The sequence below is a fragment of the Colletotrichum navitas genome (genome assembly GCF_030913465.1).
Source record: "Colletotrichum navitas strain CBS 125086 chromosome Unknown LY79scaffold_112, whole genome shotgun sequence".
Classification (NCBI taxonomy): Eukaryota; Fungi; Ascomycota; class Sordariomycetes; order Glomerellales; family Glomerellaceae; genus Colletotrichum; species Colletotrichum navitas.
In genome coordinates this window covers 36,149-50,523 of record NW_026850658.1, presented here as the reverse complement: position 1 = coordinate 50,523, position 14,375 = coordinate 36,149, and the positions used below count along the sequence as shown (strand labels likewise).

Here is a 14,375-nt window from a genome sequence, read left to right as displayed (position 1 = left end):
TTATCCAGGAACCGGCGGTAGGCCGTTCGGGCGGTGCAGCAGGTACATGCCCGTGAGCCTTGCGTCTTTCGGTCTACTAGCCAGCCAGTACACTGTTCTGGTCGTTGCGAGTACAAATCCGCAGTTGAGTCTGGGAATCACTCCCACTTCTCTCTCTGTTCAGCTGGTCGACACCATGATGGCCGACTGCTGCTGGGTGGGCGACCTGGCAATGGGAATCGACCGAATGCCGTCCTTCTGTTCCCCGGCCTCTTTTTTTCCGCAGAGCTAAGCTCAATGGGGTCCAGGGTGCTCGATGAAGTCATCCCACTCTGCTCTTGCACGACGAGAATGACAAGGTGGGAGTTACAGCACAGAGACAGCAGCATCAATTGGACTGAGGCGAAACCTATGCCAAGGTCAAAGCCCAAAAAGTACCAAGCCAGAGAGCCGACAAGACGATCGCTTTGCCCCTCCTCTACCTACCCTACCCTCTCTCTCTCTCTCTCTCTACCTTGCCTCCCCTCCTACCCTACCCCCTCTCTCCCCTCCCCGCCACCCCCGAACCCAGCCCCTCCTTCCTGCCCTCCTGCACGCTCCCCTCCCCCTCCGTCACTCACCACGTCGTGGAAGGTACGGATACTTGATCCAGGTCGGTCAGGCAGGTACTTCCCTGACCGTCATTGACCTCAGCAATAGCTCACTTCACGTGACTCTCCACCCCTCTTTTCTCTCTTTCCCACTCTGCTATTCGCTCGTTCGGCACCCGCAGTGGGGAGCTCCTGCGCTAACAATAAACCCCTCCACCCAGCTGTTGAAAAAATGAGACCAACCCTTTTGCGACCCCTCCTACCCCGCCATACCTTCTCCTGCTCCTCCGTTTCACCCTCGCCCTTTTCTCGACCTTCTGCCTTCATCAAACCTCTCCAAACCGTCATTCCTGCATCTACCAAGCCATCCGTTCGATTCTTCTCAGCATCCAACAAAATGCCTGGCCAAGTGTAAGTCCTCCACCACTCCCGCCGACAAGCTCACGAGTATCGCAAGCTCTCAATGACGCAGCAACTGACATTCTTTCAGTTACTTCGACATTGAGTGGGAGGGTCCCGTCCTCGACGCCTCTGGCAAGCCCACCTCCACCGTTCAGCGTAAGTTTTCCACTCTGCCATTGGGTTTCCATCGAGCAATCATCACGAATGGCGTCTACAGTGCCTCGGCCATTGCAATGCCTTGCTCAAGAACGCTCTGCGCCTTCCACTTACCCCTCCCGCCTTCCCCTGTTTCTGTTGCTCGCCGTCACACAGCCAACGTTCACCGAGCTTTGCTGACCGATGACTCTGACTACCCATAGCCCAGAGCGGCCGCATCGTCTTCAACCTCTTCCACGACGTTGTCCCCAAGACCGCCGAGAACTTCCGTGCTCTTTGCACCGGTGAGAAGGGCTTCGGCTACCAGGGCTCTTCCTTCCACCGCATCATCCCCGAGTTCATGCTCCAGGGTGGTGACTTCACCCGTGGCAACGGCACCGGTGGCAAGTCCATCTACGGCGAGAAGTTCGCCGACGAGAACTTCTCCTTGAAGCACGACAAGCCCGGTCTGCTCTCCATGGCCAACGCCGGCCCCAACACGTGAGTCTAGCCTCTATTCCTTGTATGAAGCCCCAGTTTAACCCCTTGCAGCAACGGCTCCCAGTTCTTCATCACTACCGTTGTCACCTCGTGGCTCAACGGCCGCCACGTCGTCTTCGGCGAGGTTGCTGACCAGAACGGCTTGAACATTGTCAAGGCTCTTGAGGCCACCGGTTCCTCCAGCGGTACCGTCAAGTACGGCAAGCGCCCCACCATTGTCAAGTCCGGCGAGTTGTAAATTGCCCTTGGCTCGATTCTTTGTACGTTAGGTCCTGCTTCTGAAATGTCGCGAGAGTCACCATGACGGGAAGGGAGGACAATTTTTTTTTTGGCTGAGACTTGGGAAGTGCGCCAACGCGCTGCCTGGTAGCCATCAGCTTCACTGCTGCTACATAGCTAGCCAAGACAAAAGGTTAATGCCACTATTGATGCACAAGTGACCCGCACCATTCCAATGGCTTGCTTGTCTATTTTTAAGCCGTGATGACCTCGACTATAGGCGTGCACGATGACGAGGCTGTAGGCTCAAAGATGTATTTGGTATATCTGCACAGCAGCACTGCTCCTCAGGCTGCTGTTGAAACTAATATCGCTTGGGAGGATGAAAAGATCTACTACCCTGGCAAAACCATACCGACCGTGTCCCTATGTTTTTGATGTCATCGTGCCAACGCCAATGCAATGCTTTCCCATGATGTAAATCGAGTCAACCCAATGAACCCCCCCTCCCACCACCCCGCCCCGACAACCAACAACGCGTCTGTTTTATGTCAAGTCCCAAACCCTCCTTTGTCCGACAGACGCCCTGCTTTCTCACTGTCTCTCTCATTCCAGGCCCAACCACCGATCAAAATACACGCAATTGCTCGCGCTCACCGGGCCGCCCTCCTCGCAGAGGTCGAAGACGGGACACCGGCCGCAGGGGGCCTCGGTGTAGCCGTTGACAAAGGGCTCGGGGCCGCCCTCCTCGGGTCCGCCGTCCTGCCTGGCGGCCCAGTTGGTGGTGCTCTGGCGGGGGGCGCGGGTTACGCGGTAGCCGAGGCGGCCGGCAATACGGATGGGCTCGATGAGACCGTCGAAGACGAGGACGTCGATGAGCTTCTGCATGTCCTCCTCGCCGAGGATGGTGTCCGAGGTGATGCCCGACTGGGAGATGAAGCGGGCGATCTCGCGCACGGTGGGGTACTCCTTGAAGCCGGCAGGTAGGGGCAGGTTGACCTTGCGCGGCGGCGGCGGCTGGACGGCGGGGACGGACCTCCTCTCGTCGGCGGCGGACATCTCGTCGGCGGCGCGCTTCCTGCTGGCCTTGGCGTCAAGGCCGCCCTTGAGGACGCCCTTTTTGGGCACAGCAGTGCGGGTGGCCCCTGCGGAGGAGGAGCCAGTGCTGAGGTAGGTGCTCTTGCGCTTGACGTAGTCAAAGATGACGCGCTGCAGCTCCTCGATGAAGGCCTCGTCGAAGGCCGAGTCGGTGAACCAGGGCCCGCCGGTGGCGCGCTCCGAGGGGCGCATGGAGGCCTTGATGAACATGCGCTTGTTGGGGTGCTCGACGTTCTTGAAGGGGGCGATGAGCCCTTTGCCCTGGAGCTGCTTGAGGGCCGTCTTGAGAACCGAGTCGTGCATGTTGAGGCGGTTCTGGATCGACTTTGACCAGATGCCGTCGCCGCCGGCCTCGTCGATGGCGCCGTAGACCATGCGCTGCTCGTCGGTCGAGCAGAGCTTGTACCTGGGGGTGGTGGTGGTGTTAGCATTAGTACGACAGAGGGGGAAAGAAAGAGACAGTGGCTGACTTTTCGGCATCTTCGACGGAGCGCCATCGCCAGGCGAGGCCGGTCTGGGAGGAGACGGCGATGAGGAGGCGGTCGTTGGTGAGGCTCTGGAGGACCTTGAGGAGGGTGACGGTGTCGCGGTTGGGGATGACGTCGAAGTCGAGGATGTCGTACTGCGTGAAGAGCTGGGTTTCGTCGCCGGCCTTCTGGAAGTGCTCGTAGAGGGCCTCCTTCCAGACCTCCATCTTGGAGTCGGTGCTCGAGGTCGTGGCCGCCGAGGGCGACGCGGCCGGAGGGGTTGGGGCCATTTCCGGCGGCTAGCTACGGCTTTTATGCTTTTTTTCTTCTTCTGTCGTCCGTCTGTCTTGGTCTTTGGTTACGGGGCGGATTCGTGTAAGAGGGCGAAGGTCTCCCGGAGGGAGGGAAGGCTTCGTACGAGGGAGTGGTGCTCGTGGCGCGGCGACGGGTTTGGGCGGGAGTGTGGTCAAGTTCGAGCGACTCTGTGGTGGGGGTTTTTTTCTGCCTGGGGATTTTTTTCCCCTTGCGCTGTCCAAAGGAGGCGGGGGGGGAGGCCTTTGCGCCTCGGGAGAGCTCGCCGTCGACAATGGATTGGATGTCGTGGTCGATGGTGTTTGCCTACATCTGCGAAATATAAGACGAGGGTATTAGAGGCTCAGCCACGATTGAACAGCATTGGTTGGTTGCGGTGGAATTCGGAACAGAGGAAGATGCGCCAAACGGGTTCTGAGCTTGCGACGAGGCCGTGGATGAGTGACTTGGGTCGGCGACGATGGTGGGATTCCAGAGGCTGGTTTACAGCGACCGGCCAGGATGATCGGCGCGGCGCAGCGGCGGAAAGAAAGAGGAAAAAAAAAAAGAAAAAAAAAGGTTGCCCCGCCTTTTGGACTTTTTAGCGGGCGACGGCGCATTGAATCATTCGGACAGGTGAGGTAGGTACGTACCTGTGGCGGGTGGAGAGATGATGTAAATATGTGTGCTACAATCAAACAGCTCGATATCGATATCTCTTTTCCCCAGCTGGAAAGCAGAGCCCAGGTGGTGTAATGCTTTTGCTCTTAGTGGTCACTTGGAAAAGAGATGAGATCGTGGAAGTTGTTGTGCAAGAGAGTGAAGAGAAGCGTAGGTCGAGATGGTCAGACCTGAGCCTGCGTTTTATTCCCCTTCCTCGCCGCCTTGAGTGACTCACTACTTCTTACGGAGGTACAGATACAATAGTGACCATACACATTGACAAAAAGATTTCACCGTAAAGGTTGCTCAACACAATATAAGGTTTCTGAAATACCATGGAGATATCTAGGTATCTACTCTACCTCACCAGAATCCATCCTCGGAATGGCAACCCCAAGTGAAACAGCGCTGCTAGTCAACTACAGTCCTAATCGCCGAAATCCACACGCCTACAACCCTCAGCGACTTGATGAGCACCAGCCCGAACAATATATCCAGATCTTACATCGCCTAAAGCTCCATTGGCTAGGTAGAATGAAGTTTGGGTGAGGGAGAATACAGACATCTCAGATCATGCTGGAGGATATGGCTCTCCAGACGTCGTAATGCGCCGCAAGCGCCACAGCGGCGCCTGCTTCCCTTCACAAGATGATGGAAGCAAACAGCTGTGGGAAGGAGCGCGATGAGGGGTACACTTACCGCACTGTGTCAGGGAATATTTTCCCCTCCTGCAACTCCATTAACCACTTCAATCCAGACCTATATTTTCGATCTCAATCCTGGCTGCGTTCGCGAGGTAGCTTCTGTCGGCGACACAGCCAATCAGAGCTCTGCAGAAGAAGCCCACGATACCGCACTTGAGAATGCAGACCAATTTCAATCTGCCAGTCGTCCAAGACCTTTGGTGAGTTATACGTGTCGTGGATTAGGTATCTCCGCTTGGTTGTTACTCCCGCTAATGGTCATCAAGCTGGAGTACGACGTTGTCCCGTTTGCAAAAGGCATCCATGGCGACGTCTAATGGCTTTGAGGCACCAGCCTACATGAGGCTCAGTCCAATGCCAATGAACCAGCCTTATAGCACGCGTGATACGTCAGATTTGAGGGCGTTGGCAGCTTGGCAATCGTTGTGTGACCTGTCAGCACCTCACGATTAGAAATCGGGAATCTCAACAAGGCTCTGGAGGTGAGCCTGCCTCTTTATCTACTCAATTCAAAGATTTCGATAATGATGGCTCCCCACGTCGGGCCAAGGAGAGAAATACCGGCGCCGACGTGTTAGATAACAAAACTACCAATGTACCTACCATAGCCACGGCAGAGTATACCGTGGGCTGGGTGTGCGCCCTCCCGCTGGAAATGGCTGCCGCGAAGGGAATGCTTGATCAAGTCCACCCAAACCTGGCCGAACAAGATGACGCCGACCACAACAGTTATGTTTTAGGCCAGGTCCAGGGGCATAACGTTGTCATTGCCTGCCTGCCTGCAGACATCTCGGAACAACGCCTGCTCCTACGGTTGCGAAGGACCTACTGCGGACCTTTAAGTCGATCCGCTTCGGTCTGATGGTTGGCATCGGGGGCGGCGCGCCATCGCAGTCACAGAAACAAGACATCCGACTGGGCGACATTGTGGTTAGCTAACCATCTGGGACCAGTGGAGGTGTTATCCAGTACGACCGGGGGAAAACAGTGCAGGATGGGGAGTTCCAGCGTACGGGATCACTTAACGCGCCGCCCCAGGTCCTGTTAGCTGGCCTGAGTCGTCTTCAGGCCGACCACCCGGTTGAGGATAGCATGATCCCCCAATTCTTGGAGGAACTTGTCAGCAAAAGCCCAAAAAAGATGAAGAAGAAATTTAGCCATCAAGGTGCTGCCAACGACCACCTCTTCCATGCAGGCTACGGCCACGTCAACCTAGACTCAACCTGCGAACAGTGTTGTGATCGGTCGTAAACAGTCAAGCGGAACGATAGAGACGGCACGGATCCAGTCAGTCATTATGGGAACATTGCCTCGGGCAACCAGGTCATCAAGGATGCCAAGATGCGCGACAGGCTTAGCAGAGAGTTAGGCGTGCTCTGCTTCGAGATGGAGGCCGCGGGGCTGCAGGATTTCCCTTGTCTGGTGATCCGCGGCATTTGCGACTACGCGGATTCCCACAAGAACAAGAACTGGCAGGGATACGCCGCCGCGACGGCGGCTGCGTTCGCGAAGGAGCTTCTTTCGGTGATACCGCCAACCAGGGTCCTCAGGAGAAGCCCATAGCCGTATTTGAGGGTGAGTGAATTGATCCCTAACCTGGGCGATTAGATCAAATCGCGTTCTTCCGTATGTATATACACAATATGTAGGTTCGATTAGTTCAAACCACATCGAGTTCGTACTGAGATGGCACTAGACTGTTGTGAAGTGAAATGGTGGGCAAGGACAGGCAGGCCCATTGGTCCTTGGATGTGGGCCGGTGTGCCCGGACCCCAGACCCGGAGAGCACGGAACGGGACCCACGGCAGAGGAAAAAAAAATCTCTCTTCACAATCAGAGCCTCGTCCTTGTTAAATGACTCAACGGAATCCGGTATCCAACAACAGCTGGTCCCTCGGATCAGCTCCAGTAACCCGCCTTGCTAGCTCAATCGGTAGAGCGTGAGACTCTTAATCTCAAGGTTGCGGGTTCGACCCCCGCGTGAGGCTCAAATCCTCACCGCGATTGGCACAGCCACTCTTCGGGTTATTCTTTTGCTTTTTTTTGGTGGTTGGTTGTTGTCTCTTTTCTCCCTGCCTCTCTCTCGTTCAGGGTGCGACTACGTGGTATCCTGGATCGTCGCGTGGGCTACTCGATCATTAATCAATCCTTTAGCCATCACTTGTTTGCGTCTTGTGGTTGAGACCTGAACCATTTGCGAATACGAGTTTCACTTGCTCTGGATTGTCCAATTCGCATCCGGCTACAGCCGACCCAAACAGACGCTGATATAGGTAGCCATTCTCCCGAAGTTAAATTTGTTGAGGCTGCTTCGAAGGACGGCAGTGGGCTGAACAAAAGTCTTTAATCAATAATAAGTCTGTATTGGTGGCAGAAGTTAAAAAAATTGCTGACGTATCTATTTATAGATTAAGCAAACGCCCCTACCAAGGCCATCAGTGACGCTCCGCCAACCACGGCCATGTAAGCATTAAGCCTTTTCCTGCCTTGCAAAAGCTTATAGCTCTTCTCTGAGAGGAAATCCTCCGCCAGTAGTTGCACAAGCCCAGCGAAGAGGAGCAAGCCCGCCGAGATAGCGTTCATGAAGCCAACCATCAACAATCCGGTCTGGCTCATGGGATCGTACATATTATGTACGATCAAGCCGATGAGCTGGCCGAGCGGCGTCGTCCCGCCGAACGCGAGAACCATAAGCCACGGACGAAGCGACGACCTGGGCAGCTGGATTGCGGCGATGCGGCTTCCGAGGGCAAGCCCCTCAAACGTCTGGTGGAAGCTGATGGCTATGAGAAAGACGATGAAGGTCGGGCCTGTAGCTACCGAGATGGCCATGCCGATGAAGACGCTGTGGAAGAGAATGCCACCCTCCAACAGGAGACACTGCCGAAGAAGCTTGCTTTGCTCCTCTTTTGTGACAATGTGGGGTGCGCCCGGCGTGACTGCAATCTTGGGGCGGCTACCGGGCGAGCTTGGTCGTCCTCTGGGCTCACCGGTAGTCACGGGGTCCAACTCGTTGACGTCGAGGTCAATGTCTTCGTCCTCGTCGTCAGTGTCGTCGAAGCTGTCACGTCCGTGTGCGAGCCTGGTTTTTGCTTTCGCTTGTGTCGGCGTCGAACTGGGCAGAGGCGAGGCGCCGGCCATCAGCCCTTGAGTAGGATCCATATTGTCGAGGTTGATATCTTCCGGGCGATGAGAGCCGTGTCTGTGTGATGCCATGCTTGCTGTCGCTTGTCGGTTTCCGACGGGAGATTGGGCGCCGCCTTCCTCGCTCCAGTACTCGTACTCGTGTGAATGTGAATGAGAATGGCCGGCACCCCGGGTTGCCAAGTAGGACTCGAGCGCGACAACGGAGAGTGCGGCTACCAGAGCGATCAAGCCGGCCATCGGCGTGTAGCCTTGGCTGAAGAGGTAGGGGAGGCAAGGGTCGGTGAGGGAGGCGAAAGCTGTTGGGAGAAGATGGACGAAGGATGTCGCGAGGAGCACGCCGGTGCCAAAGTGTTGACAGTAGAAGAGGATTCTACTCTGGGGGCGGCCTTTCGATGACCTTCGAGGAAGAAGGGGGATGCCGCAAGCTATTGGAAGCTGGTTAGCAGTGACCTTTGACATTTCGACGCGCGACTTCAAGGGGTACGATGTCGACATGGAGTTCCAGAGCATAGCCTCGGTGTCCCGTCCATCATCATGGCCTCGGTATGGGGCGGTCTACTGCCCATAGAAGCGCAAGGCGTCACTTACAGATCGTGCTCAACGCCAATATCAGGATGAGGGCACCAATGTGCAACGCGGTGTCGTAAGATTCTTTACTCGAAGAACCGCACTGCGGCTTGGCAGCCACTTCTGCTTTGGCAGCACCACCATGACCGTGTCTTTTCGAGAGCTCAGCGAGGAGGAGTTCGGTCGGTATGGAGGCCCAGGAGGCGGCATCTGCACAGGAAAAGGAGGATCAAGTCAGCCAACAAAGCCACCATCAAGCTATTTCGGGCTTCAGCACCCCAGCGAACGCCGGAGCCATCTCTGGCAGGAAACTGGTAGCAATCAATACACACCTCGTGCCCACACTCCCGAAGCTTCGGTATCACCCATTCTGGACAGCTGACAGCAATGATTTCTGGCTCAATACCATGGCGACTCTGCACAGAGACCATGCAGAGGAAGGGAACGAAGGAAAGAAGCCACAGAGAAGTGAGTGGCCAAGCGAAACTGGATGGTGGATTGGGCCTGGCCTTCGTCCCAAGTCTGGGACCCGAAAGAAGTGTATTTTTTGGGAGGCTCGTCGTGAGCAGGCACAGCAAAGTTTAGAAAGACGCAAGCAAACATGCTACGTAGCACACAGTCCAGGGAGGCGGAGCGCCTAGGTCTGGAGGCTTCAAGATTCTCCTTGGTACACTGTGTCTCGAATTTCCCCTGATGGAAACATGCGCATCACCGTATCTGGGGGAGGAGGCAGCCCGCTTAGCCCCTTGGATTTGCTGGAGAACAGGGGTCGGAGCCCCCCTGCAGCAGCACATTGACAGGTGCAATCTGTGCAAATTAACGTAATTGTAGCGAAGCGAGGGGCTCCTGGGCACGTTTAAAGTCTCCGCTTCCTCAATGGAATGTCTTATCGGATGATGTCTTATATAAGCATTTTCAGATAAGATAAGAACTATACCCCTACTGAGAAGTGGGGCCTCGGCTCCATGACTAACTGATTCGCGATATCGGCCGCCTATCGCAACAGCTCCCAACTGAGTCGCGCCTGACACCTGTGACACACAGTTCCCAAACCTCATCCCATTCTCATCTCAGCATCACAAGGTTTGGGCCAAGAAACAGAGAATACGTGCACAAAAACACAATGGCTGGAGCTCGCCGACTTCAATTGGCCGGACTGGCCGTGCTGGGTGGCGCGGCCGCCCTGCAGATGCAGATGCAAGCGCAGGTCCCTGGCCAGCAAGCACCGATGATTGCCGACGAAGTGCCTCTCGTCTCAACCTCTCCCTCGACCGCGTCCTCGTATTCGTCCTCGTCCTCCTCCAAGAAACCTTTGGTCGAGACCAAGGCTCTCCAAGATACCATCAGCGCCGAAAACCTCCTCTCGCGTGCGAAGGAGCTCTATGAGATTGCCAAGCTGGGAGAGGAAGAGTACAACCATCCCACTCGCGTCATTGGCAGCGATGGTGAGGTCGCCGCCCCGTCAACTCCACTTCATTTATGCTTACCGTCGAGCCAGGTCATGCTGGAACTTTGGACTACATCTACTTCAACCTCGCCAAGCTGAGCGACTACTACAAGGTCTGGAACCAAACCTTCCCCGCCGTCTCTGGCAATGTCTTCGAGTCTCGTCTCGTTATCGGCGACACGGTGCCCGCGTCGGCCGCGCCTATGGCCCTGACGCCGCCCACCAAGAATAAGGAGCCCGTGCACGGCGACCTCGTTTACGTCAAGAACGATGGCTGTGATGCCTCCGATTACCCTTCTGAAGTGAGCGGCAACATCGCCTTCATCCGCCGTGGCACCTGCGCATTCGGCGCCAAGAGCGAGCAGGCTGGCAAGGCCGGCGCCATCGCTGCCGTTGTCTACAACTACGAGAGCGAGACCGTCCACGGCACTCTCGGCACCCCTTCTCCCAACCACGTCGCCACCTTTGGTCTCGGCGGCGACGATGCCAAGCCTATTCTTGAGAAGCTCCACAAGGGCGACTCTGTCGACGCCATCGCCTACATTGATGCCGTCGTCAACACGATCCAGACGACCAACATTCTTGCCCAGACGCTCGAGGGCGACCAGGACAACTGTGTCATGCTCGGCGGCCACAGCGATAGCGTTGCCGAGGGCCCGGGCATCAACGATGACGGCTCCGGCAGCTTGAGTCTCCTGGAGATTGCTACTCAGCTCACCAAGTTCAGCGTCAACAACTGCGTTCGTTTCGCCTGGTGGGCTGGCGAAGAGGAAGGGCTTCTGGGCTCCGACTACTACGTCTCGGTTCTGTCTCCCGAGGAGAACCAGAAGATCCGTCTCTTTATGGATTATGACATGCTCGGCAGCCCCAACTACGCCTACCAGATCTACAATGCGACCAACGCTGTCAACCCCACCGGCTCCGAGGAGCTGCGCGACTTGTACGTTGACTGGTACAAGGCCCACGACCTCCCCTACACCTTTATTCCATTTGACGGCCGTAGCGACTACGACGCTTTCATCCGCAATGGCATCCCCGGTGGCGGAATTGCTACTGGCGCAGAGGGCGTCAAGACCAAGGAGGAGGCCAAGCTGTTCGGCGGCAAGGCCGGCGACTGGTATGACCCGTGCTACCACCAGCTCTGTGACGATGTTAGCAACGTCAACCTGACCGCCTGGGAGATTAACACCAAGGTATATCCTGCACCATTCTAGGCCTCTATTGCAATGCTAACTTTCCGTGCAGCTGGTCTCCCATTCCGTCGCCACCTATGCCATGTCATTCAAGGGCTTCCCTGAGCGCACCAAGGCGTCTGCTGCTTCCACCTATGCACAGGACGTCAAGTACCATGGCAGCAAGCTTTTCATCTAGGCCGCCGCTAGTTTCCGATCCTTCTCGAATACATAACGGAGGCGTGTATAGTACATCGAAGTTGAACGGCGTGAATGCATGAGGGTTTGATGGTGTTGATAACAGAGCGGACTTGTAGGGTACACGGCGCGCAAACAATTGGACATATGATTTAGAGATAGCATCAAGTTGACATATTTAAGAGGTAGCACCTAATTGATAGATTGCGTGCTCAACAACATTGTAACTCCCTTTTCTGCATGCGCTTTTGCCCGTCAACACCCCTCGCATTGCTGTAGCACTTTACTGCCAAGGAGTTTGGGAGGGGGATCTGGGGAGATCCACCAGCCGGTGGAGGAAGAGGCGGGGTGGTTGATTACCCCGGACTTCTTCTTCCCACCTTCATGGGTCCATTTCCATCATCCACCCAGGGTTCCTCGGCAACTCCTCAATCACATTATCATGGATATTTCAACCAACAATGGCGCCTAAACTGCCGAATATCGATACCGAATCCTACCTTGTGCCTTCTCGTCACTTCGCCTAAGCTTCGATGCCGCCTGGCTCCGTCAGTCGGACCGGCGCATGCCTGCGCTGCCACCGCAGAAAGGTCAAATGCGACCGCACACGGCCGTCCTGCGCGCCATGTGCCAGGATCAGCGTCCAGTGCACATACGCAGCAAGGGAGCAACAGATTCAGCTTCGACGACAGGATGTTGAGAAGCTTCAACAGCATATACGAGACCTGCAGGCCGAGAACGACAACCTGACGGAGAGACTGGCCGGTCTCCAACAGCGACCGCAGCAAGCAGTCGCCGGCGACAGACTGGCTACCCCGAACTCGACGTCGAGCCTGGGTATGCAGTCCGAAGAAGCCCAGGTGCCGGCCGGGAGCGGAGAGATCGCGAGCCAGGTCATCCACTTGTCACTTAACGCTGGCGGCGGCCGGGACTTTGTCGGTTCGACGAGCGGCTTGTTCCTCGCCAACTTGCTGCAGTCTCATAGCCAGTCTATTGGATCTTCTAATCATGTTGTCCGTCAACATCCCAGTTCAGCCTCCCGTCATCTTAATCGACCAGGAAGCTTGGCAACTAATGGGGTTTCTAATCTGCCACCGAAAAGCCTCACCGCAGAGATACTGGACGCTTATTGCAGTCACGACCGACTTTGTTACCCGTTTCTGTCTCCTAAAGCCTTAGATAGGGCCCTAGACGCTGTCTACGACGCAAACCCCGGAGCTGCAGATCCTGTCGATGGCTTCCTGATAGACATGATCCTTGCGATAGGGACAGCGCAAGTACACAAGCTAAATTGGAATGGCATCTGGGACGCCGAAGTTCACTACAATCGCGCCATGACACGACTTGGAGACGTCCTCTCCAGAGGGGGCATCACTGCACTGCAGGCGTTACTCCTCATTTGTCAGTTTCGGATGGGCACCACTTCACATGACACGAGCACCAGCGTATGGCACCTTATCGGAGTGGCCGCGAGGACCTGTTTCGAGCTTGGCTTGCACAAGGCGTCGACTTATACCCCTCCGCCGGCTTGTGACGGCAGCGAGGGAGATGTTGCCGCTTGGAAAGAGGATGTAGAGACCAAGCGGAGATGTTTTTGGAGCGTGGTGTCTATGGACCGCATTGCCAGCCTCATCCTCGGCCGACCACTAGCCATTCAGCTGGAGGACATTGATGTCGAACTCCCTCATTTCGACACGCCAACTTCAGTGCCACTTCATCCCTCACTGTCGAAGGCATCGTTCGGTGCTCCTGAGTGGCACCTCGACACCTCCATATTCGTCCACATCGTACGGTATAGGCTGATTTGTGGTAAGATTCTCAACCTTCTACACCGGAGTACCAGCGCCAACCAAGAGTCCACCATCACATACGAGAATAGCCGGAACGCTGTGGTCGAGGAGCTGCGGTCCTGGCGCGCGGAAACAGCCAACATACCGTTGATCCCAGGCGATGCGCCAACTGCCTCACTCGCGAGTAGATCGAGTTTCCGTTCCGCCGAGTGGTACAAGCTGCTCTATCACAACGGCATTTTGATGCTGTTTCGTCCATCTTCGACTCTCTGTGATGCGACGGGAAATAGCACCGTGCTACAGCACATGTTTGATTCGTCACAGGAGGCGATCAATCTCTACGCCACCCTCCACCGCTCGAGGAAGATCAACTACTCCTGGGTGACATTGCACTCCATCTTCATCGCCGGATTGTCCTATATCTACGCCTTGCGTAATCATCTACAGCACGCGCAGAACCGAAGTGTTTCGAACACGGCCATACCCAAGGCCACTTTGCGGTCCACCCCGACCATTAGCCAAGTGGTTAACGACACGCGTGCCTGCTCAAAGGTTTTGGTGGCGGTATCGGAGCGGTGGGCAATGGCGCGGAACTGCTCCGAAGTCTTTGATCGTCTCAGCGATGCTGTTGTTGCCGACATTGTCGAGGCCCAAACCGGCCGCGCTTCAACAATATCTGGTTCAACATATACAGTCCAGCCCACGAGCGAGATGGAAAGACACATGCAGGTATCTCCCATGGAATTGAACACGGAGGATACCATGTATGCACCACCCAGCCACAGCTTCGTGAACATGACGGTTGACGAGACTCTGCGAGACTGCTTCGAGGACCTCCAGAGCATCTGCTACGATCAACACCACAGCGATGCCATTGCCCAGCTTTCGCAAGATTGGCTATATGGAATGGGAGAGACTCCGAGCCGTTACTTTTAGGAGGACATGGACATACCAGCAAGTTCCATGGTCACAAGCTATCATACCCAGGGTTACAGGAATCTATAT

General features: G+C 55.8%; 7 protein-coding genes and 1 non-coding gene across 8 annotated transcripts; 6 read left to right on the top strand and 2 right to left on the bottom strand.

Annotated features, from left to right (window-relative positions):
- Nucleotides 1-801: 801 nt before the first annotated feature.
- LY79DRAFT_594487 (cyclophilin type peptidyl-prolyl cis-trans isomerase/CLD) lies at nt 802-1,845 on the top strand (the record flags this gene model as incomplete). Its single annotated transcript, XM_060561692.1, has 4 exons — nt 802-980; nt 1,060-1,127; nt 1,331-1,607; nt 1,659-1,845. The coding sequence occupies 4 exons, from the start codon at nt 802-804 to the stop codon at nt 1,843-1,845; spliced, it is 711 nt and encodes a 236-aa protein (XP_060408280.1).
- Nucleotides 1,846-2,432: 587 nt separating this feature from the next.
- Nucleotides 2,433-3,618, bottom strand: LY79DRAFT_584245 (RNA polymerase Rpc34 subunit; the record flags this gene model as incomplete). The annotated part of the gene is made up of 2 exons (XM_060560388.1): nt 2,433-3,330; nt 3,395-3,618. The coding sequence occupies 2 exons, from the start codon at nt 3,616-3,618 to the stop codon at nt 2,433-2,435; spliced, it is 1,122 nt and encodes a 373-aa protein (XP_060408279.1).
- LY79DRAFT_54312 (uncharacterized protein) lies at nt 3,556-4,657 on the top strand. The gene has a single exon (XM_060557028.1). It carries the CDS (start codon nt 3,706-3,708, stop codon nt 4,285-4,287), a length of 582 nt encoding a protein of 193 aa, XP_060408278.1. The 5' UTR covers nt 3,556-3,705; the 3' UTR covers nt 4,288-4,657.
- Nucleotides 4,658-4,729: 72 nt separating this feature from the next.
- On the top strand, nt 4,730-6,612 carry LY79DRAFT_594485 (nucleoside phosphorylase domain-containing protein; the record flags this gene model as incomplete). The annotated part of the gene is made up of 5 exons (XM_060561691.1): nt 4,730-4,874; nt 5,667-5,812; nt 5,872-5,979; nt 6,019-6,296; nt 6,321-6,612. 5 exons carry the CDS (start codon nt 4,730-4,732, stop codon nt 6,610-6,612), a joined length of 969 nt encoding a protein of 322 aa, XP_060408277.1.
- Nucleotides 6,613-6,964: 352 nt separating this feature from the next.
- LY79DRAFT_t261 lies at nt 6,965-7,037 on the top strand. The gene has a single exon. It is a non-coding gene; the product is annotated as a tRNA-Lys (tRNA).
- Nucleotides 7,038-7,458: 421 nt separating this feature from the next.
- On the bottom strand, nt 7,459-9,613 carry LY79DRAFT_653590 (Zinc/iron permease; the record flags this gene model as incomplete). Its single annotated transcript, XM_060562605.1, has 3 exons — nt 9,096-9,613; nt 8,785-8,973; nt 7,459-8,621 (listed from the first exon to the last, which is right to left on the bottom strand). The coding sequence occupies exons 1-3, from the start codon at nt 9,130-9,132 to the stop codon at nt 7,459-7,461; spliced, it is 1,389 nt and encodes a 462-aa protein (XP_060408276.1). The 5' UTR covers nt 9,133-9,613.
- A 35-nt stretch (nt 9,614-9,648) lies between these two features.
- Nucleotides 9,649-11,799, top strand: LY79DRAFT_570415 (peptidase family M28). The gene is made up of 3 exons (XM_060559150.1): nt 9,649-10,208; nt 10,262-11,403; nt 11,456-11,799. Exons 1-3 carry the CDS (start codon nt 9,887-9,889, stop codon nt 11,579-11,581), a joined length of 1,590 nt encoding a protein of 529 aa, XP_060408275.1. The 5' UTR covers nt 9,649-9,886; the 3' UTR covers nt 11,582-11,799.
- Nucleotides 11,800-12,113: 314 nt separating this feature from the next.
- LY79DRAFT_527451 (fungal-specific transcription factor domain-containing protein) lies at nt 12,114-14,306 on the top strand (the record flags this gene model as incomplete). Its single annotated transcript, XM_060555935.1, has 2 exons — nt 12,114-13,945; nt 13,991-14,306. 2 exons carry the CDS (start codon nt 12,114-12,116, stop codon nt 14,304-14,306), a joined length of 2,148 nt encoding a protein of 715 aa, XP_060408274.1.
- Between the last annotated feature and the right edge of the window lie 69 nt (nt 14,307-14,375).